We start from the raw sequence: 27,284 nt of genomic DNA on the forward strand, positions 1-27,284 counted from the left end.
TGAGGCCTGCATCTGTGCCCACCCCGCACTGTCCCAGGAGGACTGGACAGTCCTAACTGTCCCTGGTTCCTCTTATCACTTAAGGTGAAGCCTGACACTTTTGGGTGAGCTGTAAAACATGGTGTTCTCAGAATCTTTGGGCCCTTGATATGCGAGGTCTGCGTTCTGTGTGTAAAGCAAGAGGCGAGAGCTTGTCCGTAGGGTGCTGGGCTCTGGGTCCTGAGTCTGGAACACAGCTTCTGACGTATGGTTTTGCTTCCTGCAGGCTGTTGACTTGCTGGAAAGCAGGGGCACCCTGTTTTGCTCTTTGCCAAAACGTTCTGGTATCTGGAGGCGAGAGAGCCCTGGCGCGCTGGTGAGCGGAGTGCATGTGTGCTCGGCCTCGAGTCCCAACAGCGTGCGTTTTGGGTTCACGGCATGTGGTCGTCTGAGGGCACACCTCAGCACCGCACTGCCATGTGCGGCGGCCCTTTGTTGATACCCCAGGTGGTGTGTCGGAGGACAGGGGCCCTCTTGAAAAGCGGCAGGAGGGGGTCCTGTGAAGGGCCGTGGGGTGGGGCCCGCGGGGGCAGACGGCCTTTCCTCAGGCGGCAGTCAGAGGAGCCGAGGCTCAGGGAGCCCGAGGTCTGGGGAGCCCCAGGGGGGTGTGCGTGCCCGGACTCAGTGGCCACCAGTCTCACAGCACGCACAGGTGCGCTCACACGCTCACGCAGGCAGGCGCTCTTTTTTCCGTTTAACAGCCGCCTCAGCTCATTCCCTTTTGCATTGAGTTTATTATGGCAGATTGAAGCATAACACAGAGTATGTATTCTTAAAGTCACCTATGAGTTTATTGGAAAATTAGCAATATGTACATCATTTTGGAAAATGGAAAAGGAGGCTGAACAAGTCAGGAAGTTCACTGTAACATCATACAGAAGTAGAGTACGTTAGCAATAGCTTCACCAGCAATACATTTTCCTACTGGAAATAAATTATTTGTATAAATAGCGTCTTGATGTTTGTGTATCTTCACTCATAACAAATCACATAATTTTTACATACAGCACTTTAATGACAGAACCGGAAATGTTTTTTTCATGGCATTTTTTCCCAGTAATTGGTATTTACTTCAAAACACACAGTAGATTTGATAGCAAAACAGTTAAAAGCAGTTTATTCTAGTGCTAAGATATTTATAAGAAGAGTATTTTTAATAGTTTTCCTGTAAGATGGATTACACTTAAAAGCTGTCTTTTCATTTGTGCATTCCATTTGACATTTTACAAAAATGAAAGTCAGTGTTGAACTCATCAGTCTTGAGTATGAGTCATTTAAATATTTTTACAACCAAAAGTAGAAGCACCTTTGAATATTCTTGCTCGATATTTTCAAAACCTGAATTGCAGCTTCTTTCTTTTCTCCTTTCTTCCTTCCTTCTCTCTCTCCCCCTCTCTCTCCCCCCTCCCTCCCTCCCTTCTTCCTTTCTCTCTCCCCCTCTCCCCTTCCTTCCTTCCTTCCTTCCTTCCTTCCTTCCTTCCTTCCTTCCTTCCTTCCTTCCTTCCTTCCTCTCTGTCTCCCCCTCCCCACTCCCCCTTCCTTCCTGAGAAGCAGGAAGCTGTATTGTAAAAACTGACCAGGGAAAGCTGCGGTGCCAGTCAAGAGTTGCTGCTGTCGTAACCTACTTTGGAAGGTGTGTCTGCATCCAGCGAGAGCGGCACTAAGACACCCGTGTTCTCTTACGAAGGGTGAATACTCTGGCTGTGTCACTCGGCTTTGTCTTCTTTGTTCCTTGCTGGGACTTCCCTGCATCCCTGGGGCTTGTCCTCTTTTGCCCTCTGGGTCTGAGGTCACACTGAGCCTCCGGGTTTTCCGTGGCGCTGAGGGTGGGTGCGTCTTGTGGGCAGGCGGACTCCGGGGCCGTGGGCTCCCCATCGCCCATCCGGACGTTCCCTGGGCTGTAGGCCGCCAGCTGGCAGAGGGCCACAGCCGCTGTCTGCTTCTGCTCATCACTGCTGTCCAGCGCTCTCGCGTCCTGGGCCTTCACAGCGGGCGTTGTTGGTGGCGCCTCCACGGCATCAGGGCTGCTTTGGTTCGTCTGGGCGTGTTCTGGCCCATCTTTGGAAGTTTCCGTGTCAGTGTTTTGAGCAGCGGTGCTGGCAGGTTCTGCCTCTTGCGGTGGGCTGTGGAAGGGAGGTCTCGGAGTCAGGGCGTTACAGGGGTCCTTCACCGAGAGGTTGAGAGGCATGTCCTGCACCTCTGCAAAGTCCTTGTACACGGGGCTGTGAGTGGCTGGTCTGGCCTCTGGTTTCTTGGAGAGGTTCAGTGGGGCTGTCCTGGAGCCATCTTCTGGGCTGGAAGGTGTGGCCTCTGGGTCGTGAGATGCGCTTCTGGTCTTGCCTGGAGCATCGCCGTTCATGGCATCAAGGCTGAAAGAGGTAAAGAGAGGCCTTAATAGGACCCTTGCTTAAAAAAGCTACTGTCTAAAAAGCATTTTGAGCAAGCATGAGCTTGGCTAATGGAGCACAATCAGAGATATGTTTTGGAGATCTCGAAATGAAATTTTCTTACCTTTTTGGGGACTCTTCTCTGTTTTCCAGAGCCTGGGAATTTGGGTGCTCTGTGCTTTTCTTGACAGGCTTGAAGGCTGTGAGACTGTGTTCAGGCTGATGGAGCCTTCCCAGGGTGCTGGCAGCTGGCTTGTCCGAGAGGCCGCACAGCCCGGCACACGGCTGACTTGTCTGCGTGAAGTTGGTGGGACTTGGCCTTCCGGGGGAGCCTGTGGCTGCGCTGCCCGCGCGAGGGCTCATTTTGGTTCCCTCTGTGTCCCTCTGCCCATCTTGGGAGGGGTCTTTACTCTCGGGAGTTGGGCTCCCCTTCTCAAACTCTGTGTTTTTTCTGTGGGTGTTGGAAGGACTTGACTTGGACGGACTCAGGGCCGGGTAGAGCAGGGCGGTTTCTTCCAGTAGGTGAGAGCTGTGATCTCTGGAAATGCCCGTGACAGGTGGGAGTCTGAGCCCGTAGGAGGAGAATGCAGACTCTGGTCTGTAAAATCCATAAGGAATTGGCAGGTTGGAGTGATACTGCTGGAAGAACCTGTAATGGTCATATGCCGAGGGGGGGTTCAAGTGCTTGGGGACCGGCCCTGGGGGAGGCAGCAAGTGCCTCTGGTCTTGGGCCCCGTAGACGGACAGCAGGGGGCATCACACTCAGGTGAGTTCCCAGCAAGTAGGTAGGGTGAGTAGATGGTGGCCAGTCCGTGCTCTGTGTAAAAGTGTGGCTGGTACTCTGGGATTGCGGGGTGCACGTAAGGGGAAATGGCACTAAACCCCTTTGTAGACGGGATTTTGTGTGGGAACTCTGGCGGGAGGAAAGGCGTGCCAGCTTTCCACGGATAGCCAGGAGCATGGAACGCAGACTTGGTGTGGAAGGAGGTGGCTTTGGCCGTGGGGCCGGGCAGGGCCAGCAGTTCAGGAGCCTCAGCGTGCTCTGGCCCTTTGAGTCTGTGCTCTCCCACTGGGACAAAGGCTGAAGGCCGCACAATGCCTTCCAGAACGGGCTGGGTGCCCCTGGTGGCTTCCGGAGCTGGACTCAGGGGTGCTGCTTCCTCGTGGAGAGCAGACTTCTGTCCTGGGCACCTGTGGGGCCCACGTGTGTGCAGTTCCACGTTTTCCTTGGCATCGTCCTTGGCGAGGCTTTGCTGAAGCTTGGTGTCAAAGTGTGGGAGCCCATTGACAACAGGCTTGGCAGAGGTGGGTTTTGCTGCCGTGTCTGGCTGATTTGTCTGCTTGGGGTCCAGAGAGTTGGATTTGGGGCACTTGGGGACGCGGTCCTGCTCTGACACTAAAGTGATGGAGTTTTTGCAGAGACCATACTTCATGTGGTTGAAAAGGTGTGACTTTTCATTGCAAGTGAAAGGGCACTGGAAACACTTATACTTGAAGGGTTTTCCTGGAGGTCTCGGGATGTAATGCGGCTTTTTTGGTTTTCGCTCTTTGAGAAGACTCATGTTCCTTCTTGTGGTGTGGGTGCTGGTCCCCTCGCTGGTCCGGTCGCTGCCGGCTCCTGTGCGATTATGATCTGGCGGCTGCTGCTGCTTCTCCTTGGCTTTCTTTCCAGGTGCTTCTATTTGCAGCCTTCTCCATGTGCTGTGGGTCTGATGGGGGAGGTCTCGCTCATTGGGGTGGGGGCTGCAACGGAGGAGCAGAGCCTTAGCCTCACAGTAGGTTACCTGAAGGTATGGAGGGGTCACCACCCTCGTCAGTGTGAGGACGAGATGAGCACCAGCTGCCCGCTACTTGTAACCTGGCCGCCAGCCCCCCACGCTGTTCCTGTTTGCTCAAGTCTAACCTGAAAGAGCTGGCCTGGGGCCAAGAGTGCGGTGTGTTAGTGTCGGCTCTGAGAACACCTGTAATTCTGTGAGTTTTGGGAATCTTTGTCCTGTGACCTGAGGCCTTGGATGCCAAGGAGGTTGTAGACCGAGGCCAAGTGACCGTTGGGACCCCCTCCCCCATCCACATTCGTGGCATCTGTGGTGCGCTGACCGAGACCACAGGGGCCTGGCCTGTGTGTGGCTCCTTGGCTGTTCTGTCCTGTTTAATCATGTAGTGTTCTATGTGTGGAACTTAGGAAGGAAGGAAAGAAGAATATTTAAATATGCAGTCCCACTCTACTGCTTCCAAAATCAAATGAACAAGTCTGCTTTATTGGTGAGTAGCATTTATGCTGTCTCACATACAAATGTAAATGCTGTCTCTATGCTGACTCAGATGGTTCTAAGATGCCATCAAGGTGAGTTTCTGAGCTGTGTGAGTGACCGAATGTTCTCCTTCACTGCCCTGTTATCACCGCCCACCTCGTGAGCAGCGTGGAGTAAGTTCTTGCCCCGTCCCTGCCTGCTGTGTGGACAGCTGAGAATACTTCCAGCCCAGGGCGCTTGCCTGCCATTCCTGGCCTTACCTCCAAATGGCGGTGTCTATGTGAGAGGATTGTGGTAGCACACCATCCCAGCCTTTACCCTTTAGGAAGTGGGCCTTGGCCCATTCTTGGCAAAGTCTTTGGCATGTGATGGGCATGGATACGGTGGCCAGTGGGGGCCGTCACCTGCCTTAGGCCCTGGTGGGGGCTGCAGGTGTCCCTGGCTTTCCGTACCTTCCCTGAGTGCCCTCCTCTCCCTGACCCTTGCTCTCCCAGGCTTACCCAGAGGCCTCAGCCCGCCTTCCTTCACAGGCTGCTCCCCACACCCCTGGGGCCCTCTCGGCCTCAGAACCCGAAACTGAGGACAAAGACACGAGGTCTGGGGGGATCTTGCATGGCCCCAGTGGTGCAGCAAGGTGCCCCAGACCAGCCCATGGTGTGACTGTGTCTAGGAGCAAGCGTGTGGGTGGGGAGGCTGGAGGGCAGCGGGAGGGGTCCGGGCCCGCTGTTTCACATAAGACCTGCAGCTTCTAAATGTTTTCAGACAGCTTCAAAATAAAGTTAAAAAGGAAGGAAATGATTTGAGAAAACTGTTTTCAGGGGCAGTTTTGCTAATGAGCAGCTAAGGTCGGTCCTAAGCCTTGTGAGATTTCGTGGATAAAGCATCCCTTTCTAGACATTGGGGTGGCGAGAACATTCAGCTGGAAAGCAGCCTTTTAAAAGTAGAGAAATACATATGGGAAATTGAAGAGACTTGTTTTCACAAAATAAAATGTAGTTTCTCTGCAATGCCTTTCCTTGCCGTCCCACACACTGTGATGAGGTAATCGGCAGTGTCAGGATCGCGGAGGCAGGTGTAGTTGGGTTTTCACTTGGATACTGTACATTTCTGAGAAAGCTTGCTCTGATTTTATTCTCCGCAAACTGGTTTCGCTACTCATTTATTCCTATTCCTTAAAAACACAAAGAAGCATCCCCTCCCCCCTCCCCCCCCCCCCCCCCCCCCCCGAAACTGCCTCTGTTAACCTGCTTTGTCATCATTCAGTGCTTTCAAAGCTGTGTATTTACTAAGAAGTGGTTTCTGCCGATGCCTGTGGCCCTTCTCTTGTGAGGAGTTTCTGCAGAGCAAGAGTGGCGAGGCACGTGTATTTTGGGTGAGAAACGAGATTTTTGGCTGCCCCATGACCGTGACCGGGGAGAGGGAGGTCCCAGGGCCCTCCAGGGCATTCACTGGCTCACCCTGCCCCTGACCTCCCCTTCCACAGTGCGGCTGCAGGAGCCAGGAGCCGAGCCTGTTAAACATGTAAGCATAGCTTTATGTCTTTCTAACTTTCCCTCTTATTAAAGGGAAAAACGTGAAGTAACTCTTTATGAGTTCAGTCCATACCTTGGGGGGAAGGTACGCTCTGGGCTATAAAAGCACAATTTCCTTGCCGCCCGTCAGGAAGCGATTCCAGCCAACCCGGGCCAGCTAGATAAGTCAGCGGGCGTGTGCCGGCACGTCTCCCCGTGCTCCCTGGTTCTGAAGGCGTGAGAACCTCTGCAAGTCAGGTTCCCATGATTGTATAGGATGTGTTATGGCAAAGATCCGAAAAGTGATTTCATCACTAGCTGGAAGCATCATGATCAAAATGATGACAGTTGCAAAACTTTATCAAGTGTGAGCCCAGAGTCTAGTGATGCCCAGAGTGGACACACATACAGCCCCCTGGCATCCAGAACCCGGGAGCTCATATGAAGGAAAAATTCCCTCAGGATTTAAGAGAATGATTCAGATGCACTATATAACGATGTGTTAGTTTCAGAAGCAGTGTTATTTAACGCTGCTCATACTTTCAGGCAAACCTATAGATAAATCTGTGTTAAAGGTTATCAAACGTTTATAAGAGGCAAGTTATATTTCAGTTATCCTAGTGTTACCCAGAAGAATAATTTAGGTAATAATTCCTTTTATGTTAATATTAATTAGTATGTACTTTTTTCCGTCAAGTGATGTCATGTCTAAAGTTCTGGTCTGAATTTTTGTTCTTTGTTCAGTTAGCGTACAAGGACAGTAACCAGGTTCTCCGGGGATCATGCTGGTGCCCCGGGAAGTGAGGGTATTCCGGGGCTGGCCTGTGGGAACGGGAACCTGGGATGTCACAGGTGCAGTTGTGTCCCTCACTTTGGGTAAACTGACCTCTCAGTGTTGCACAATTTGCTAATTAAAACAAGGGCACACAGCTGCCTCCTAGGCTGACGGAGACGGGCGTATTCACTTGGCCATAAAAACGCGGTAACGTCAGAGAAATAAGTGGGTTAAAACTGAGGCTATTGAAAGCTTTCGAAGGGGACAGCCTGTAGAATGAGGTCGGTCTGAGAGTTCTGGCCGGGTGAGGTGCACCAAGGTGCAGCGACTCCACCTGACTGCCCGGGACCTCATTGGTCTTGCCCTCTGTAGGGACACCGTTTGTGACCGTCTCTGCCAGGCCAGTTTCTATCCGCTGGGCTTGGTGCTGCCAGCAGCTGCTGGTGTTAAATATTCCGAAAAAGGGTATTGTTGCCAAAACAACACAATCCAGAACTTTAACTGTTAGTAGTAAGTTTGGATTTGCATTGGGAGGTGAGGTTTTTCTGAATGTGCTGAGGGGTGTTTCCCATAGGCTTTTCCTGGGGATGGCTTGTGCCTTTCTCAGTTAATTCATAGCTGGGGAGCTGCTCATAATGCAAGACCCCTTGGATTTGATTTTCCTTAGCTGCAGTGTTAGCACCTTTTGAAGCCCAGATGTTAGCCTGGTCCTGAAAGGTCTATGTGTCACAATGCTGTTTACTCTCGACCAGCAGGAAGTGCCGGGAGCTGCCTCCTCACGCACCTTACCTCCGGTCAGGGTCAGAGTGGCTGTCACTTAGATGTCGTCTGTCCTCTGCCACCTCCCTCTCCTCCTCTTGACCATGCGGCCCCTGCACACAGTGTCCACACTGAGGGGGAGAGACCATGGGGGTGGTGACATAAAGCCACACAAGGGGCCCGGCGTGAACATTGAGAGGTTTTCCCATTTAAAAATGTCCCTTTTGTAACCTCAAGTATTTTAAACATCTGCTTGTGTCTAGCTGATGTACTTCTTAGCCTGGAAGGTGCCGCAAGCTGGCTCTGGCCTCCGCATCTCTCCTCCCGCAGGGCCCCTGCTCGCAGGCCCGCTGGGCGTCTGGGCCGAGCTGCCCACACAGCACTTTGAGCAGCCTGTGGTTTCGGTTGGCCACAGGGTTTTGTTTGCTTGTTTTTGAAGTACTAAATTGCCAGTGCCCCGTCTCTCCATAGGTTCCTAAGTGTGGACAGTTAATGTCCTTGCCAGTTGTTAGGATGATGGTGAGGGGCTGGCATGTTTGAGAAGTTTCTAAGGAGTTAGAAATCCAAAAAAGAGACAAGAGAAAAAGATTTTTTTTTGAACTTTGATAGGACACAAGAGAGGTAATTATAGCTCAGCTTTATAGGACATTGCTGTGATGGGCTGGGTAACTATGCTTGTCGCGCATGTTAACCTATGAACTGAAATAATGCTGTAATGGTCCCTTGGGTGCTGTCCGGCTGTCTGGCAGGGAGCCTCGTTAGGTAGAGCGTTTTGAAGGGCATGCTATAATTACAATATTGTGATGTGGCGTTATTGCATAACCCAAGGACACGCCATTGTCGCCTACCCACTGGGGTGTCGCAAGAACGAGATTTGTGAGTTTTACTCCAATTGAGCTTTTCCAGTGATTAACCGCCACTCCCTCCCAGTCTCTTGGTTCTTTAAAATGAAGGATAAACTTCAGGTTAACCATGACCTGGGAGAGAGACAGTTTTCTAGAATGTAGTCAGGAAGAATGATCTGGAAAACCAACCAGGGCTGTTTTGAGTTTCAGCCAGAGATCCTGACTTCACAGACGTCTGCCCTTACCAGTAACGTACACAGCTTTAACGCTGGACAACCTGTCACCAGAGCCGGTCCCCTCAACGTGCCCGCCTTCTTTATCCTTAAAAATACCAGGTTAAAGCTTTGGAAGGAGTTTGTTAATGCAAAATAAAGATCATAAATGTAGACAGACTTTGCTTACATGAAGTCTGACTTTGGTCAGACCTGGCCATTTGGTCAGTAATTGTTCTCATAGCTGGTTTATGAGAAACTTTATAAGGGGGGAAAAAACTCCTTTTTGTCTATTTAGGGATCCTCTTTGGTTAACTTTTGTTCTTTCAGCTTTGGTAAGCATATGTCAAAACAGTACTTATTTTAAACTTGAAAAGGTCTTAAAGTTAAACTGTAAGTTCAGCAGTTTTCTAAACATGTATATGTGTATGTTTACATTTGTATATATATGATGTTTTAATGTTGAAATTTATTGTAGTTTATTTTTAAGGTGAGGAACAAAGAAGCACTTACTACATACATTTGAGTTTTAGTTTAAATTTTATGTAGAAATGAGGTCTTAATTTCTAAATAAACTTGTTTGTATTCTTAGAATAAAGTGTAAGCGTTATTAAAAGTTTTGTAATTATGGTCTCCTTTCCAGCGATGCACCTGCTGGGTCCTGAGTAATCCGCAGAGAATAGAGCAAGGCAGAGCCGGCACCGGGCAGGTGGTTCCCTGAGCCAGATGGTTAGTTCAAGATGCGTTCTGAGAGTAGTTTTGAAAGGAAAGTTGAATTTGAGAAGAAATGGGTACTTACCGGAGCCAGGCAGTGCTGGGAGCGGTCGGGTCAGGAGCCGTGGCTGACGGTGCCCGAGAGCAGGACCTGTTCTCACGCTCGCTCGCTGGCTGAAACTGGAGCCGGCTGTCCCAGTGGGAGGGGTTTAAGTGTAGGAGTCGAGCCCTCGGGGCGTAGAGATGCACCTGATATTCCTCCCGCCCGCAGCTACGATTCATGTGTTTGCACCCACCTAGCTGCTTAGGAGCAGCGTCACCAATGGGCTGGCACTCTGAGCGCCACTTCTGAGCCTCTTGGAAGCTCCCTGCTTCGGTCTTGAGAGTGCCCTTTTTGTGCTGCCCGGACGCTCCTGGGCTGCAGGGTTCTATGTGTTCGCAGTCAGGATAGACACTGGTGGAGTGTCGGTGGGGCTCTGACCAGTGTGTGATGGTGTAACAAAGACACCGTGTGGGGGACCTTCTTCCGTGCCCGGGTGTATGTAGGAGCAGCAGGCAGACCCCGAGAGTTAGTCATAAGTATGTCTCCCCGAGGAGGCCATGCTCGCAGGATCCTTGCCCCCAAAGGTCTGAGCGAGCTTTTTCTCCTGTTGCCGTTCTCTCTCCCTTGTGCCTGGGAGTCAGCCTGCTGCCCTCCCCGTTGGGCGGGGGGCGGGGGGACCTCGGCCGCCTCATCACAGGGGCCTGTCGCCGCATGCCCTGGACGGGCACCAGGCTCTGGGCTCGCTGCAGGGCTGCTGCCGGGACGGGCACCGGGCTCCGGGCTCGCTGCAGGGCTGCTGCTGGGACGTGGCTCTGCTCCTCTCGCTGCCCCTGTTCTGATAACTAACGCAGAGTCTGTGTCTCCCTCCCTGCTTAGGTTGCTTGCTGCTCAGTCTGTGGCTGTTAGTGAGGCGGGAACGAGGTGTTGGTTTGGGGACAGAAAAGGGAGGTGGTGCCAGCTGGGGTCACGCATGGCACGTCTGGCACCATGGATGGGGTCGGGCTTGCCAGGCCTGATGCTGTGGTTTTTTGTTTTAATTTTATTTTAAGGCTTAAGATTTTACTTGGCTTTACCTTTGTATTGGGTTCTTTAAAAAAAAAAAAAAAAGTTTTTAGTTATTTTTGTCCAAATTAGACATACATAAAACTTAAAGTTCTATAAAAAATAGTTCTATAGATGTCATCATGAAACAGTAATTCATTGCTGTTCCTCTTACCTATGGCTGGGTGGCGAGGCACCCCAAAACTTGGAGGCATAAAGAACCGCCATTTTATTACCTCTCATGATGGTGGTTCAGGAGTGCGGGCCTGCCTCCGAGGGTATGGCAGGCCCCACTGGTGGGGCCCTGGTGGTATTGAGCTGGACTGGAGGGTCCACCTCATGTCCCCAAGGGCACGGCGGAGCTGTCTTCTCCGTGTGGTCTCACTTCGGAGGCCTCCCCGGGAGGGTGGTTGGTGAGGCACCTCCCATGTCCTGCTTCACCTGTCCAGACTTGAGGGGAGGGCAGCAAGCCCATGTCTCAGTGGGACACTGTCAGACGGCTGTCCCTCCCATCTCTGTCCAGGAGCAGCACTGGGACCTTTTCTTAGCTGAGTATTTTGGTGTTTACCTCCTTGATCCCAAATAACATTACTCTGTTGCTACTTGTGTTCCCTCCACCTACGTCTTACTCCCAGTTTTGGGTGTTGTCTGCTGACTTTCCTTTGTGGAAAGTGAGAGTTTTGCTGTCTGCTCTGCCCCCATGCTTGCCTCCCCGTCATCCCGAGGTCGCCTTTCCCTCTCTCCTGTATCGAAAGCCTGCTTCCTGGATCCCGTGTCTTCTCTCTTGGGTTGATCCTTTGTGTTGATAGGAAGCACATCCTGTCTGTAGGCTCCTGAGAAAGAGTGCAGGAGAGGTGGACTTGTGGAGACCTTGAATGGTTGATAGTGTCTTTATTCTTCATGGTTGATAGTCTGGCTGGGGATAGAACCCCGGGCCAGAGACGTTAACTCCCAGGTTAGAAAGGGCTCTCCTCTGCATGTAGCTTTTGGGACTGCTGTGCAGAAGTGCCTGCCCGTTCTGATTTCCTGATTCTTTCCTCCAGAGTTTGAACATGAACGATTTCAAACAAACAGGTGAGTCATAAGAACCCGACACCCGGGTCCTTGATGGATGTTCGACTATATTTGCTTCGTCACAGAGGTCTGCCCTCCCACCGTCCCCCCCCCCCCCCCGTCCCAGCACCAGCCCCGCTGCACTGCAGAGTCCGCTGTGTTTGACCCCCAAACAAGTCAGCAAGCATGTCGTTAACTGTTTGCCCACAGTTCCTCTTTTAAAGCCACTCCGCAGAGGGCACAGGTCTTCAGAGTTTTGAGAGGCATTTTCTCTGCCACGATCACCCCACCCAGACTGAGGCAGCACTGGTGGGATTCTTCTGTCCCAGCCGAGTGTATCCTATTGTAGAATTTCACAGAGGCGGTCACTCCTGACCCTCCTATTCTCATTTCCCTCAATGTTCTCTGCCAGCCCTCTGGTGAGCGCTTCTTCAGTCTCCAGCGCCTCTTGTGTTCTCTGGCACAACTTCCATAGTGTCTGGTGAGTAGTTGCAGTGGCTTCTCTTGTTTCTCTGAGGGTCTTAATGACGGTTTGGGCGGGCGGTGGGCGATTCCCGCCCTCTCTGCACACCAGCCCATCCTTCACCTCTCTCCATGCCCAGAGAATTAACTGTGTCTTCAGTGGCCCTCATAGCGCCCTGTGTTTTAGGCCCCCAGAGTTATCTCGGGCCTTTCAAGGATCCTGCGTGTAGACCAGACAGGTTCTGGGTTCCCCACTTGTGCTCAGGCTTGGTTTCCAGCCTGCTGAGTGCCATCTGCATTGTGGCTTCCCTGCCTTCCTTGACCCTGTCGCTTACACCTTGAAAAGGGAAAGCAGTCTCTGTAGTCGCTAGTGGGATTCCAGCTGTTGTGTGTGTTCAGTCTCCTCCGTTACCCAGAAATCTTGTGGCTACGTTTCTGACTGAGGTCAAATCTTTGGGAAGAGCTTGGGGGTGGTAGCTGGCAGGTACTGAGCATTCACTAGGTGTGAGGCCCTGCACTGGGCACTCTGCCTGCATTAACGCCTTTAATCGCACCGACAACTCTGTGCAAGCAGTCAGCACAGAGAGGGTAAGTTATCCGGCTGAGGTCACCCAGCCTGAAGCACGACAGAGCAGAGTCCTAGTGGACAGTGGAAGGGCTGTACAGGCAGGGGAGGAAATGCCTCCCTGTGAGGTGCTGTGGCTGGGAGCCGGCTCGGGGACCCACTCAGCACAGAAGTGCTCGGAACTTCAGTGGGGTGGCTGGCGGCCAGGCTCCCGGCCTCGCCGGGCCTTGATGGGTCTGAGCGTGGGGAGGGACGGGTGCCATGGCTGCGGCTGCTCTTATGGGGAGTGGGCATCACGGCTGGGCTCAGACAGATGCTGCTGGGCCTCTGCTCAGCCACAGCATCAGGACTTCACCCTTGTGGGTGTGGGTCTCACTGTCCTGCTCGGAGGGTGAGGTGTGGTGAGGACGCAGCCGCTATGGCTCGGCTCCTGCTTGCTCCCCCGCCTCTCGGCTTCAGGCAGCACGTTTTAACCGGGCAACGTCCCTGTCCCGTGTCCCTCCCACTCCCCGTCCAGCAGCGCTCTCTGCACGTCTACACTCTGTCTGTGGGCAGTTATGTGACCTGGGCCTCAGTCCTCCCTTCTGTAGGAAGGCGTGCGGGAGGCTGCTGCTCGTGGGCTGCTGGGGGATCCCACGAGGTAGACAGGGCAGCCCACTGCCACTGCATGTGTCCTGCGGGAATGGCACGTGCCACAGGTAAAACCTCTCTGCTGGAGGAAACACATCACGTCTGTTTTTGACCTTGTGAGAAGTAGGGAGATAGTTTTGATTTTTGCACTTCTCTCGGGGTGCTGTGTCTGGGGGAAAGGTAAAGGGAAAACACGAGCTCTGTGAAGGTGTGAGTCCGTTTCTCTAATTTGGGTTGTTGTTGGAGGAAGTAAGTCCTGACCTGCTGCCAAGATGACATTTGTTAGATCTCGAGCTTAGCAAATGCTTCCTAATGTCCTGTCCTCGTGGCCCATCTCTGGGGAGGTCCTATGAGAAGGGGACTGGGGATGGTTCCTGGGCCGGAGCGCCTCACCGTGGGGGCTGCGTCTCAGGGCCTCAGGCTGGCAGGGCGGGATGCGGCCCCTCTGGGGGACCTGGTGGTGAGGCCGTGGGGGCCTTCCAGGCAGACTCCAGGCTCCTGAAGCCTTAGCTCTGCTGGCCCTGTGGGGCTGCCCATGGGCGCCCCTGTGGACAGGCACCTGCGGGACACTTGGGGGACCCTCTGCCCCTCCTTTCAGGTCTCCTCTCTATGGGACTGATGTCTCCTCCCTTGCCGCCAGAGTCTTGGTGCTGGGGAGACTCTTCCCCTGCGTGGCTGAGTTCTGCTGCCAGCATCCCACCCCCACTTCTAGGTCTGTAGACTGAGGGGCAGGTCTGGCATCTTTCCTAAGCTCTCGTGGGGTGGTGGGGGGGGGGTTCTCTGAAAGTCTGTCAGCCTGGGGTAGGACTCTAGGCCCTGCTGTCCTGCTCGGAAGCCACTGGCTAGGCCTGGACCCTGTCTTCTAGGATCAGGAACCCAGGAGAACGTTGTTGCCATTCGCGGATGCTCCTGGCCTGGCACCCTGGCCCAGGCCTGTGCGTGCCAGGATACGCCCCTGTGAGCTGAGCAGGTAGTGGGTGCGGGACCTTGCCAGGAGCCCAGCAGCCCTGAGGGTCCTTGCCTGCCCCAGGCATGAAGACTTGGCTCCTCGAAGCTGAGTGCTGGGGAGCTCGGAGTGCACGCTGGCCGAGGCGAGGGCTCCTACTGTGATTGTCTTTTGCAGGCACTTGGTTTCTCCCTATAACAAATACTGACAATGTCAGTGCAGTTTTACTCTGTCAGACGGTTGGCTAATAGAGGAAACGAAAGTCAAGTTAGTTTGGCCATCTCATGACGTAGGCCAGGGCTTCTGGGAGTGTCGGGAAAGTTCTCTTGTCAGACTTCAATTTTCCTTTGATGAGTAAGTCTGAGATGTGTAATCTGCTCGAATTTTAATTTGCTGCTTATTCTGGTAACCCCACGTTGACTTTTATGGATCTGGGGCTACTTTGGCTTTGGAGGAGAGCACACAGGCCCCCTTTCCTGCCGGGCTGCCTGGCAAATGGTGGGCAGTGCCCTCTGCCTGGGGCAGGGCCAGGGCCAGGGCCTGCCCCAGAGAGACGCTCAGCAGAGACGGCTGCCCGGCCTCAGCTGCGGGGCACACAGCTCCCCAGGCTCCTCCCTTCCGGTGCCTTCCCCCTAGCAGTGTGGGAAGCGGGATAGAAACGGATGTGGAATGATCCTGAGCCAGGGTGGAGGTGGGAGACACTTGTGCTTCTTTGGTTGATGGGGTCTCGGAGCCAGCACTGCATGGCTCTGCCCTCTCCTCCTTCCTCCCCTGGTGTGACCCGTGCTGTGGCTTCCGTGTCTGCAGTGAAACTTGAAACCGTGGGCTGTGGGCTTGTTGTGTCTTGGGCTGGGAAACTGTGAACGTGGGCCAAGTTTTGAGGATCCACACGGTTTTCTTCACCTCCTGCCCTCTCCCTACCCCGGCAGTGAGCAGCGTTTCACCACTCTCTGTGAGGCTCGTACAGGTGGCCAGGAGCAGGCGTGAGGCTCTTTACTGCCGTTGTCCAGCTGGCGTTCCCAGGCTTGCTTTTTGTGTGCTGGTCTCTGGGTGTGTTGACAGCCTAATACAAAGTCTCGTAGTTCAGCTGAGCAGGGATGAGTAGAAAGAAAAGCACAGGTTTCCTTTCTCTTTTTTCTCTCCTGCTACAAACGGCGTCCGTGAACGACAGCGGACGAGTGAGGGAAGTGCTCCCAGGGTCTCGTGGTCTCTGCCTCTGTCCCACCCACATGTGCCCTGACTCCTGACCCTGTCACATGTGACTTCTCTGCCTGGGCTCGGCCCTCGTGGCCACGCCTCCTCTGGGCTGAGTCCTGAGTCGGTCCGGTTTCAAACGCGGCAGTGAGTCTTTTTCTCTTTTATTTCCAGACATTTGTTCGGGTTCTTTTTTTTTTTTTTTTTTTTTTTTTATGAGCTTCCCGCTCCTCTCCAGCTTACACTCCTGCTTTTATGTCACCAGTACAGCAAACCTGTGTTCCTGGTAGTGTCTGTCAGGACCTGTTGCCTCAGGTGCTTGGGCTTCTGGTGCTTTGTCGTATCTGCAGGCTTCCCTTGTGTGCTAGAGGATGAACATGAGGGTTTCTTCTTATTGGCTCGTTTTCAGCAGGCGAGCGCCGCTCCACACCCTGTGGGGTGTGGCACAGTTCCGTGCTGCTTCTCCAGGGCATCCTGGTGGACAGCCTGGATCGGGCTTTGTGCCTGCGCCTCAGCCTGGGCTTCCCCCACTCCAGGCAGTGTGCATGGACGGCCCAGGCTGGGGGCTTTGGTTTCTCATGGAGGCCTCCCCGCCTCTTCCAGACCCCCCGGAAGGAACAGGCCCCCTGTCAGCAGCCCGGCCAGTCCTTCCTTCCACCAGGAGTCCCTGTGTGAGAGGCCCTGGAGTTGCCAGGGTCTCCGTAGGCCCAAAGGCCCCCTGTCCCGAATCCACCAGTAGGGTTGGTACTATTCCCAGGCACTCTGTACGGTGTCCTTGCCAGCAGTAACCAAAATAATAACAATTACGGGAAGAATCAGTCTTCATTGGGCACTTGACTGTGTACTAGACATTGCTCTAAGTACTTAGCTGAGTTAAGGACCCCACATTCACCTTGGGGAACTGCAGTGTTTGGAGGACAAGATGTGACGTGAGCACTTCCTCTTGCAGGGCGCCACCGCCTGCTGCCGTGGTTTTGCATCGTGTTGGCTTAATGAAGCTGAGACCCTCTGCCAGAGTCCCCTTCCTGCTGGTTCTGTGAGAGGATGTGCGTGACTTGGAAAGCAGAGGCAAGGCAGTACCACGTGTGTGCCTGTGAGGCCGGTCCTGGGTGGTGCAGATAGCCACGTGGGTTAGGTGGTGGCCCTGCTCCCACAGGACCCTCTCCGTGGTCCTCTGGACCCAGGCTGGTTTGTGGGCAGCCTGCCCACACCCTCCAGGCTCCACCGCTCCTCACTTGTGTTCAGGCGTCCCTCCATCCTTGCTGCCCCTCACCGTGCCCAGGTCCTGCTGACACACAGGCCCCACACAGAGGCAGAGGGAACAGGCGTGTGTAGACTGGTCACTCGGCCCCTGTAGCCACATCAGCTCTGATCGCTGCATGAATTTGTACGTAACTTGGTGTTATCCTTGGCTGACCTGAGTAAATTGTGCTTAAAACTATGAAAAGCAGAACTCAGACTACAGAAATAAATGGACAAATCTGGTATGTTTCTAAGAGCTGAAAATCCTCTCTCACTTATCGGCAGGTCAGTTAGGAACCACAATAGTTGGAAGCATGTCTGTGTGATTTGGACAACACAAATAACCAGCTTGATTCCCCGGATTTACACAGAGCTCTGCAGTCATGTCCCCCGGGGAGTACACAGCTCTTAGACACACAAGGAACACTTACCAATGTTGCACAGTTCCTGGGTCATAAAACGAGTCTCAGGAAATCTCAAAGAAACTCTAGTGCACAGACAGCATTCTTTGACCACAAAACAGTGAAGTTAAAATTCAGATACAGAAGATTAAGGCTAGATGTGAATGTTTAGTTTTTAGATTTCTAAATAACACACAAAGAAGAAATCTCAATAGTAATTTTACAGTAGAAACTTAAAGAGAGAAATGACAGTAAAGAAATTATTACATATCAAAACTTTCGAGATGCAGCTGCTGTGTGTTTGAAGGGAGTTTAGAACCTTGGGCAGAGTTGTGAAAGTGTGGCCTGAGGCCTGGTCTGGCCTTGGCCTTGAGCCAAGAATAAGGTCCCTTCCCCCCCCCCCCCCCCCCGCCTTTCTTTTTTGAAGGGGAAGCTTTTTGTTTGTTTTTTGAGCGAGAGAGTGCAAGTTGGGGAGAGGGGCAGAAAGGGAGAGAGAGAGAATCCCAAGCAGGCTCCATGCTCTGCACAGAGCCTGACGAAGGAGCTGAGATCATGACTTGAGCTGAAATCAGGAGTCAGACACTCAACTGACTGAGCCACCCAGGCGCCCCCTGGGTTTTCCTTTTTAGAAGAAACAAAGAAAGAAAGAGACAGAGACAGAGATGGCCTGTGGCCCCAGAGCTGGAACAGCCACGCTCTGGCTGACCCTGCCTAAAGTGCTCTGGCCAAAGGACTGGACGGGAGCAGGCAGCCGGGCAGTGCTGGAGACGCAGAGAGAAGGCAGGACCTTGCCGCTTGCTGAGGGGTGAGGAGCAGAGTGACCGGACCCTGTGAGACAGTGAGGCAGAGCCATGCTGTGTGCACCGTGGGGACTAGGAATGGTTGGTAAGAATACCTCTGCTGGTAAGTTTGGTAGACAGTCCTAGAGAAATACAGTTTATCAAAACTGATCCCAGTGGAGGTAGAAAGGTAACTTGTCTGTGCTTCACTACCCTTATTTAAAAATCTGGATGATGGGTACCCGCCTTTAGGGCGTCTTTTTAAATAGTTTTGTTGAGATATAACTTATCCATACTCTTCACCCATTCACAGCGTACACATGAGTGACATTTAGTCTGTCACCATCCATTGCCACCATCCATTCTAGAATTTTCTTCGCCTCAGAAAGAAGCCTCACACAACACTGATCTATTTCCTGTCTTTCTGGACGTGCCTGCTCTAGGTTTTTCTTGTACGTAGAGTTGTACTGTGTGTGGCCCTTTTAGTGAAAGACTGGCTCCTTTCACTCAGTCTGATGTTTTTTAGTGCTGAATACCGTCCCCTCGTTTGGTGTGTTTGTTTGCTCAGGCGGCCACGGCAGAATACCCAGACTGGGGTATATCTCTCAAGTCCTGGAGGCTGGAAATCTGGGATCAGGGTGCTGGTGGGGCTGGTTCCTCCTGAGGCCTCTCCTCAGCTGGCAGACGGCCACCTTCTCCCCCCGTTGTTCCATGACCACCCTTCAGTCTGTGTGTCCCTGTCCTCATCTCTTCTTCTTGAGGACACCAGTCCTAATGGATTAGGTTCTGCTCATACAACCTAATCTAACCTTAATTACCTCTTTAAAGGCTTTGTCTCTAAATATGATCCCATCCTAAGATGCCGGGGGTGAGGACTTCAACTTACGAATTTTGGAGGGGACAGTTCACACAGCAGATGGATGGACCACATTTTGTTTATCTGCATATCAGCTGATGGACATTTGGGCTTTTCCACTGTTTGGCTGTTGTGACTAGTGCTGCCGTGAATATTTGTGTGCAAATTTTTTTTTTTAATTAAAAAAACCTTTTTTTAAACGTTCATTCATTTTTGAGAGATAGAGAGTGTGAGTGGGGGAGGGACAGAGAGAGAGGGAAACAAAGAATCCCAAGCAGGCTCCAGGCTCTGAGCTGTCAGCACAGAGCCCAACACAAGGCTCGAACTCAAGAGCCGTGAATCATGACTTGAGCCGATATTGGACGCTTAACCAACTGAGCCACACAGGCACCCCTTTAATTAAAAAAAAATAAAATAAAAAATTTTTTAAAACATTTATTTATTTTTGAGAGAGACCGAGCACGTGGGGGAGGGGCAGAGAGAGAGGGAGACACAGACTGTGAAACAGGCTCCGGGCTCTGATCTGTCAGCACAGAGCCAGACACAGGGCTCGAACTTCCAGACTGGGAAATCATGACCTAAGCTGAAGTTGGACGCTTAACCGACTGAGCCCCCCAGGCCTTCTGTTTTTTTTTTTTTTTTAATTTTAAATGTTTATTTTTGAGAGACAGAGAGAGTGTGGGAGCAGGGGAGGGGCAGAGAGAGAGGGAGACACAGAATCCAAGGCAGGCTCCAGGCTCTGACCTGTCAGCACAGAGCCTGACGTGGGGCTTGAACCCACAAACTGTGAGATCATGACCTGAGTGAAAACAAGAGTCTGACATTTAACTGACTGAGCCACCCAGGTGCCCCTTGTGTGCAAATTTTTGTGTGGACATAACTTTTCATCTCTCTCGGGTCTAGACCTGGGTATGGGACATAGGGCCATTTTAAAGGTTAAAGAAACGAACTCATATCAAGAGTTGGAACAGTGTTTGGCATGTGATGAATTCTGTTTATTTGTTAGTGATGACGGTGGTGATGATGTGTGGCGCCTCTTTAAGACGAAAAGGATTATTGGGGTCCAGGCTATTTCTGCCTCATGCTAACATAGCTACCCCCACTTTCTTTTGATGAACATTGTCTTGGTACGTTTTTTTCTTTCTTTTATTTAATCGTTTTATATTCCTACATTTTAGATCTGTGTCAGACCAAAAATCCACTCACTGATTTTTAACTGGTGAGCGTACTCTGCTGACATTTCATCTCAGTATCGACATGCTGGGATTTGGGTCTGCTGTCTTACTTTTTCCATTGCTTGTTGTATATTTAAAAAGGTTGTGTCTTTGCTTTTTTCAGGATGTGGTTTCTCTTACATCTTCCCCCCATCCTATCCCACATCTTCCTCCTCTGTTGATTTAGAAGTTATATATTGTATTTCCTTTCTTAAAAGATTCTTTAATAATCTTTAGACTTATATCATGAATATTTAAAATCAAAAGTTAGTTTCTTAACCCACCGTAATACACAGCATACCCCAGTGTTGGTCACTTCTCACCTGATGTGTCGTAATTGTCAGGTTATCCATTCTGTCTTTTTGTTGAACTAACATTATACATTATTATCTTTCTTAAAAAAGTGTTTATTTATTTTGAGAGAGAGCACATGCGCGTGCAGGCACGAGCCAAAGTCAAGAGTTGGATGCTTAACCAACTGAGCCACCCAGGCGCCACTATACATTCTTATCTTTTAAAAAGTGTTTGTTTAGATGTTCCTATATGTATATAGAATTTCTATAGTAATTTAATAGTAATTGCTAACTATTACTTTTTACATCTCAGATCCCTCCCCTTTGGGATAATTTTACTTCTTTTTTTTTTTTTTAATATTTTTAAAATGTTTGTTTATTTTGGAGAGAGAGAGAGGGAGGGAGGGAGGGAGGGATACAGAATGCGAGCAGGGGAGGGGCAGAGAGAGAGAGGGAGACACAGAATCCGAAGCAGGCTCCAGGCTCTGAGCTGTCAGCACAGAGCCAGATGCGGGACTTAAACTCACAAACTGTGAGATCACGACCTGAGCCAAAGTTGGATGCTTAATTTACTGAGCCACCCAGGTGACCCTGGGATAATTTTATTTCTTTTGTTTTTGTTTGTTTTTAGAAGTTCCTTCCTAAGGGTTTCTTAGTAGTGATATATTTCAGTTATTATTTGCCTGAAATTTCTTTCTTTCTTTTTTTTTTTAATTTACCATTTTTTAAGTTTATTTTGAGAATGAGCACAAGTAGGGGAGGGGCAGAGAGAGAGAGAGGGAGGGAGAGAGAGCCAGCCAAGATGGCTCCACACTCCCAGTGAGGAGCCTGATGTGGGTCTTGAACTCACAAACCGCGAGACCGTGACCCAAGCTGAAGTTGGACACTTAACTGACTGAGTCACCCAGGTGCCCCTGAAATTTCTTTTTACCCCTCATTCTTGATGATGATGTAGTTGTATGCCATCCCAGACGGAGTGTAGCTTTGCCCTCTCTGGCCTCTGTGCTCTCAGTCGCCTGGGGCCAGTCAAGTGGTGGTTCCTTTAGGTAAGGTCCTTCTTTTCTGTGACTACTTTTAGGATTTTTCTCTTTGTGGTTCTGGAAAGTTCTCAGTTCTTCCTTGGAATTCTCTTTTTCAATTTTTTCCTTCCAGACTCCAGTTAGACCTTTGTCAACCTCATTCTGTCTTTCTCTTTTATCTTACATATTTTCTATGTCTTTTTCTCTGGGTTGTGTTAATGGTTATGTCTTCAGATTTTTGCATCATCAGAGTCATCTCTGTCAGAGACAGACCTTGTGTCTTTCATTCCAGCAGTCATCCATGTATTATGTACGTTAGATTTATAGATAGCACAGTATGCATATGATGTATATTTAAACTATCTAAAATTGCCTCGTCGTTTCTGATAATATCTTATTTGTAACTCCCTTCTCATTTCGTCTTTTATTTTGTTATTATTTTTTTAATGTTTATTTTTGAGAGAGACAGCATGAGCAGGGGAGGGGCAGAGAGAGAGGAGATACAGGATCCGAAGCAGGCTCCAGGCTCTGAGCTGTCAGCACAGAGCCCGATGCGGGGCTCGAACCCACCAACTGTGAGATCATGACCTGAGCCAAAGTTGGACACTTACCGACTGAACCACCCAGGCACCTCTTGTTTCATCTTTTATTTAAAAGTTTATGTGGAATTTTATAAATCATTATGTGAAAGGTCCAAATGTCTAAGCTCCTTTTGATTTAAATCAGATGATTTTTTTTGTTTGTTTGTTTTTAACTGACACTGCCGGCTGGGCTGCTCATGTGTGGACACCGTCTGCCATGCTTGGCCCCTGACACCCCTGCCAGGCCGCCTTCTACTGCGTGCCCTTCCACTGGATGCCCTTCTGGCCTGCATGGGAAGTGACACCCGCTTCGGGGACCCCCCTCCCCCAGTTCCACTCAGGTTCCTAATTCTCACACTCAGCTCCCCCTCTGCAGGGGTGCCCTTCGTCCTGGCCCCTCTGTCAGGCTGCCTGCCTGCCTCATGGACCCCTCCTCGCCCCATGTGGGCTCTGACAGCGTCCCTGCCCGCAGGGCTTGCCCTTGCCTATTCTGCCTGATGGTTCAGGACTGAATTATCAGGGGAGGAAGGCAAAGGTGTTTGCTCTTAAAAAAACCTGTGTGTTTTAATTGAGGTAAAATTCAATTCATAAAATTAACCACTAACTGTTTTAAAGTGAACAATTCGGTAGCATTTGGGACATTCACAGTGTTGGACACCTGTCATTCTCTTTCCAAGATGTTTTCATCGCCCTGTGAAGAATCCTGCCCATTCCTCTCTCCTTGTGCCTCCCCAGCCCCTGGCAGCTGCTCATCTGCATTCCTCTTTGTGATTTGCCTATTCTGGAAATTTCATATCCTTGGGATCATACGATTTGTGGCCTTTTGTGTCTGCTGCTTTCACTGAGCGTATCTTTGAGGTTCATCCATGATGGCGCATGTGTCAGAACATCCTTCCTTTTTATGACTGAATAATATTCCGTGGTGTGGATCCATCACTTTTTGCTGGCTATTCAGGCATCCATAGGCATGGTTTGTTTCCACCTTCTGGCCGTCGTGAACAGAGCTGCTGTGAACAATCGTGTACAAGTAGTTGTTTGGACACACATTCTCCTGTGTTTAGGGTATATATCTTGGAGTGGAATTGTTGGATCATATGACAAGTCTATATATAACCTACCAGGGAGCCACCAAACTGTCTCCCCCGGCAGCTGCCCCATTGTACATTCCCGCCAGCCGTGCCGGTGTCCACGCCAACACCTGTTCTTTTCCATGTTCTTATAGCCAACTCAGTGGGTGTCTCTTTATGGCTTTGATTTATATTTCCCTAATGACGGACAAAACGGAGCGTCATTTCATGTACTTATTGGCCATTCGTGTATCTTTGTTGGAGGAATGTCTATGTAAGTCTTTCACCCATTTTAAAATTGGGTTGTCTTTTTATTGCTGAGTTATAAGAGTTCTTGGTATATTCTAGATTATAGACCCTTTAAAGATAAACAATTTTTACAAGTGTTTTCTCCCATTCTGTGGTTTGTCTTTTTATTCTCTTGATAGTGTTTTTGTATCTTATCATTTCTTTATTGTAAAAATGTCACCATTGTTTTCATTCTTTTTAGTTCTCTTTCTCTCCTATGTGTTCACAGTGTTTGGGGTGTGTGTGTGTGTGTCTGTGTACATGCACACATACACGTGCATTTATACAGATTTTTAAAAAGTATCTTTAATTTTTTTGTTTTTAAGCACTTAATATTTCTTTACTTAGAATTGGGATTCTTTATGAGAGAATTTATAGTTTAATGAAGGAAAGCAGAAAGCCCAGCAGAATAGACTGTGCTAGAATTTGTATGTGATACAGGTGCAGGAGCCATGCAGATTATGAAGTCTGCGTATCACCTAGTTGTACCTGTTACTTATAAGCACTGAAATTCAGGGGTATCTGAGTGGCTCAGTCAGTTGAGTGTCTGACTTTGGCTCAGGTCATGATCTCACGGTTCATGTTCAAGCCCTTCATCGGGCTCTGTGCTGACAGCACAGGGCCCACTTCGGATTCTCTGTTCCTCTCTCTCTCTACCCCTCCCCTACTCACTCTCTTTCAAAAATGAATAAAGATTTTAAAAACATTGAAATTCGTGGTATAGGTCAGAACTAAGATCGTGACTTTTATGGACACGAAGTGGTGTGGGTGTGTGTCATTTATATACAGTGTACTCAGAAAGTCACGTCTGTGTAATTTATATTAGCCACTTCTATAACATTTGTGCTATTTTAACGGAAAATATTTTTATGAGTCTTCTAAGAAGAAGTTTTGCTATCTGAGGAAAAATCCTCACCTACTAAATCGATTTCCACATCTTCCAGATTTTGTTGTCTATTTCTGCTAGTTGTGGCCCATTTGATGTTTAAAATACAACACAGGCTGGCTGCTTTGATATGGGGCTGTACTGGTAAGGTGGCTGGACGGTCCCAGTTGACGGGAATTTCAGATTTGCTTGTGAGAGTAGTGCACCAGCCTTGTTCCCGTGACACTGCCCTAATGACTGGTTAGTAAGGGCACCACGTGGGTGCAGGGCACGACCTAGGCTGTTTTTTTTTTTTTTTTAATGTTTATTTATTTTTGAGAGAGGGAGGGAAGGAGAGACAGACAGACAGACAGACAACATGAGCAGGGGAGGGGCAGAGAGAGAGAGGGGGACACAGTATCTGAAGCAGGCTCCGGGCTCCAAGCTGTCAGCACAGAGCCCAAAGCGGGGCTCGAACTCAAGAACCACGAGATCATGACCTGAGCCGAAGTCGGACACTCAGCCAACTGAGCCAGCCAGGCGCCCCTAGGGTGGTCTTTAATGTGCCTGGGCTGAGAGTACTGTGCTTTCTTTGTGCCTATTTTCACACTTCCTGTCCCCTCTGTGGATGGAGATTGTCCAGCATGTGATGCAATTGTGAGGCTCTTGCTCTCTCGGGAGCCTCCTTGGGCCTGGGCGGGCGGTGCGGTGCGATGCCCAGCTGCCCTGTGGCCACCCCGTGTTGCAGGCACTTCCCTGCCTCGGCCTCCCAGTGGGCTTGCGGGAATCCCTGCTTATGTCCTATGGAAGCCGTGGGTGGCCGGAGGTCTCTTGGGGCCTTGGGACTGGTGGTGGCCCTGCTACCTTTTGCTTGTAGCAGGTGGGTGGCCTGCAGTCCCCCAGCACTGGCTCGCTGGCTCTCCCGGGAAGTGCATCTTGTGGTGGCGTCCTGAGAAGCGGCCCCAGTGGTCGTGCCACATAAGGAAATGCAAAGGCGAAGGCTTTGGTTTTTCTCTTGCAGGCACGGCTGCTGTTTCAGGGTTATGAGCTGGTCTGGGTGTGGAGTCCGTGTGAGCCCTGAAGTGGGAGGGCACAACACAAATCCGAGGAGAGAGAGTCGGTAGCAACTAGCGTCTTGTCAGTGGCAGTGGGGAAGTGCTTTGGGGCTAATTTTGTGTTGTATTTTGTGGAGATGAAGTGAGTTTGCAGCCCTCCTCACCATACTTAACTGTCTCTGTGTCACCCTGGGGAGGTCACGGGAGCAGGGGCAGGTCACAGGGAGGGGAACTGGTGGGGTGGGGTCATGGGGAGGGGAGGTCACAGGGGAGGTGGCTGTTGACCTCCAGGCAGTGGCATTGGAAGGGTGCTGTCCACGTCCACCTGGCCCTGCTGCCCACGGTGGGGATTGAGACAGAAAGAGAGAACGCTTCTGGCAGCTCAGTTCAAGACGGTGGCAGGCTTGCCGTTGACCAAAACTCTGATGGCCTTCACATTCGTCCTTCTCCCCAGTGCTGGCCATGTGACCTTGGGCAGTGTGCCTTCTTTCTGGCTGTGTACATCTGTGTGTCAGGGCAGAGGGCTCTCGGCCCGGTAGGTCCACCAGCTCAGAAATGCTGTGCCGTAGGCATCTTGGGGCCCTTGGAGGTCTGGGCTCTGTGGCTGGGAACCTCGGTCTGTGACTCAGCGGCAGAACTGGTCTCTGACTTCCGGGTTAAGCCTTTAATTCTCCTGAATGCTTGTTTTTGCTTCTTTCAAGTTGATGTACTAGGGCCACTGTGTCATCAGCTGTGGGCGTTTCATCTGCCAGTGCAGTGCTCATGTCCCCTCCCCCGTGCCCCCTGCGGCCTTTGGCAAAGGGACAGGTGGACAGATGGGCGGTTGTCCCTGTGCTGATAGCCAGGCAGCAGAGGGAGGAGGAGCCTTTTTTACCTCTCATTGAGAAGGAGGATTGTTAGTCGGTCATGACAGTGTTGTTGTTTTTGGTCACGACAGTGTTTAATTTGCAGAGAACAATTACTTAGATTGCTTGAAAAGAAATAGCTTTTTAAAAAAATGTTTCAGGGGTGCCTGGGTGGCTCAGTCGGTTAAGCGGCCGACTTCGGCTCGGGTCATGATCTCGCGGTCCGTGAGTTCGAGCCCCGCGTCGGGCTCTGTGCTGACGGCTCAGAGCCTGGAGCCTGTTTCAGATTCTGTGTCTCCCTCTCTCTGACCCTCCCCCGTTCATGCTCTGTCTCTCTCCGTCTCAAAAATAAATAAACGTTAAAAAAAAAAAATTAAAAAAAAAAGTTTCATTTATTTTGAGAGAGAGAGAGTGAGTGGGGGAGGGGCAGAGGGAGAGAAAGAGAGAGAATCCCAAACAGGCTCCGCGATGTCAGCACAGAGCCCAATGTGGGGCTCGAATTCGTGAACCATGAGGTCATGACCTGAGCTGAAATCAAAAGTCCGACGTTCAACCGACTAAGCCACCCACGTGCCCCTGAAAAGAAATAGTTTTAACACAGAATCTGGGTTCAGGCTGGGCCGGTCTCATTGGGAAGCTAACACCCCAGTGTGGCAGCCCGGAGCTGGGAGATGCCACTGGCTTTGAAGGCCCTGACAGGTGCCTAGGCTCCCTCCTGAGGGTGCAGTCTGTCCACCTCAGGGACCTCCTTCTGCTGTGGCCTTCACACACTTGGGTGGTGCTGTGGTAAACACATCCCTTTGTCCGTTTCGTGGGGTCTGTGTGGTCGCTGAGTCCCTGGGCTCTGACACGAGAGGTGGGTGTGCCCCTGAACCTGGGTGCCAGGATGCGGTGTCGGTGACCTCGGTGGGGGAGCATCTCCCACCTAGGGGCTTCGTACCCGTGACTTCTTCCGTGTGACAGCTTCCCCTGGGTACTGTTGGCGTTCTGCTGTGTGAATTTAATAAACCAGGGCTGTGTGGGGACAGTGTGGCTGTTCGGTGGTGTCGCTCCAGGCGCTGCGGCTCAGCTCATCACCTGCTGCTGACAAGGTGACAGCTACTCACGGACAGCCCTGACTCAGCGGAAATGTGTGCCGCGGGCCCCTGGCTGCTCTGTGGAGCAGGGCCACCTCTGGTCCGTCGGGGCTCCTGCTCTTTCCTTCTGGGAGGCTGGCCGCGGGTGCAGCTGTCACATCCCCCTGGCGGCCTGCGTGAGGCCTTCGAGGACACTCTCGAGGAGCGGGGCATTTGATCTTACAGAAGACATCTGCAAGTATGGGTGTTCAGGGCTGAACACGTTAAAAGGAGTA

At 51.1% G+C, this 27,284-nt stretch overlaps 2 protein-coding genes across 2 annotated transcripts in view; one reads left to right on the plus strand and one right to left on the minus strand.

Annotated features, from left to right (window-relative positions):
* The window catches only part of TBCD (tubulin folding cofactor D), a 158,686-nt gene that overhangs the window by 49,669 nt on the left and 81,733 nt on the right, over nucleotides 1-27,284 (plus strand). The gene's annotated exons all lie outside the window — the stretch shown is intronic.
* On the minus strand, nucleotides 1,525-9,860 carry ZNF750 (zinc finger protein 750). The gene is given in 4 exon segments (XM_007093598.3): nucleotides 1,525-2,408; nucleotides 2,551-3,181; nucleotides 3,184-4,169; nucleotides 9,580-9,860. Coding segments are annotated over 4 exon segments (2,523 nt in total). The 5' UTR covers nucleotides 9,777-9,860; the 3' UTR covers nucleotides 1,525-1,699.

Source organism: Panthera tigris, chromosome E1, assembly GCF_018350195.1.
Source record: "Panthera tigris isolate Pti1 chromosome E1, P.tigris_Pti1_mat1.1, whole genome shotgun sequence".
In the NCBI taxonomy this organism is placed as follows: Eukaryota; Metazoa; Chordata; class Mammalia; order Carnivora; family Felidae; genus Panthera; species Panthera tigris.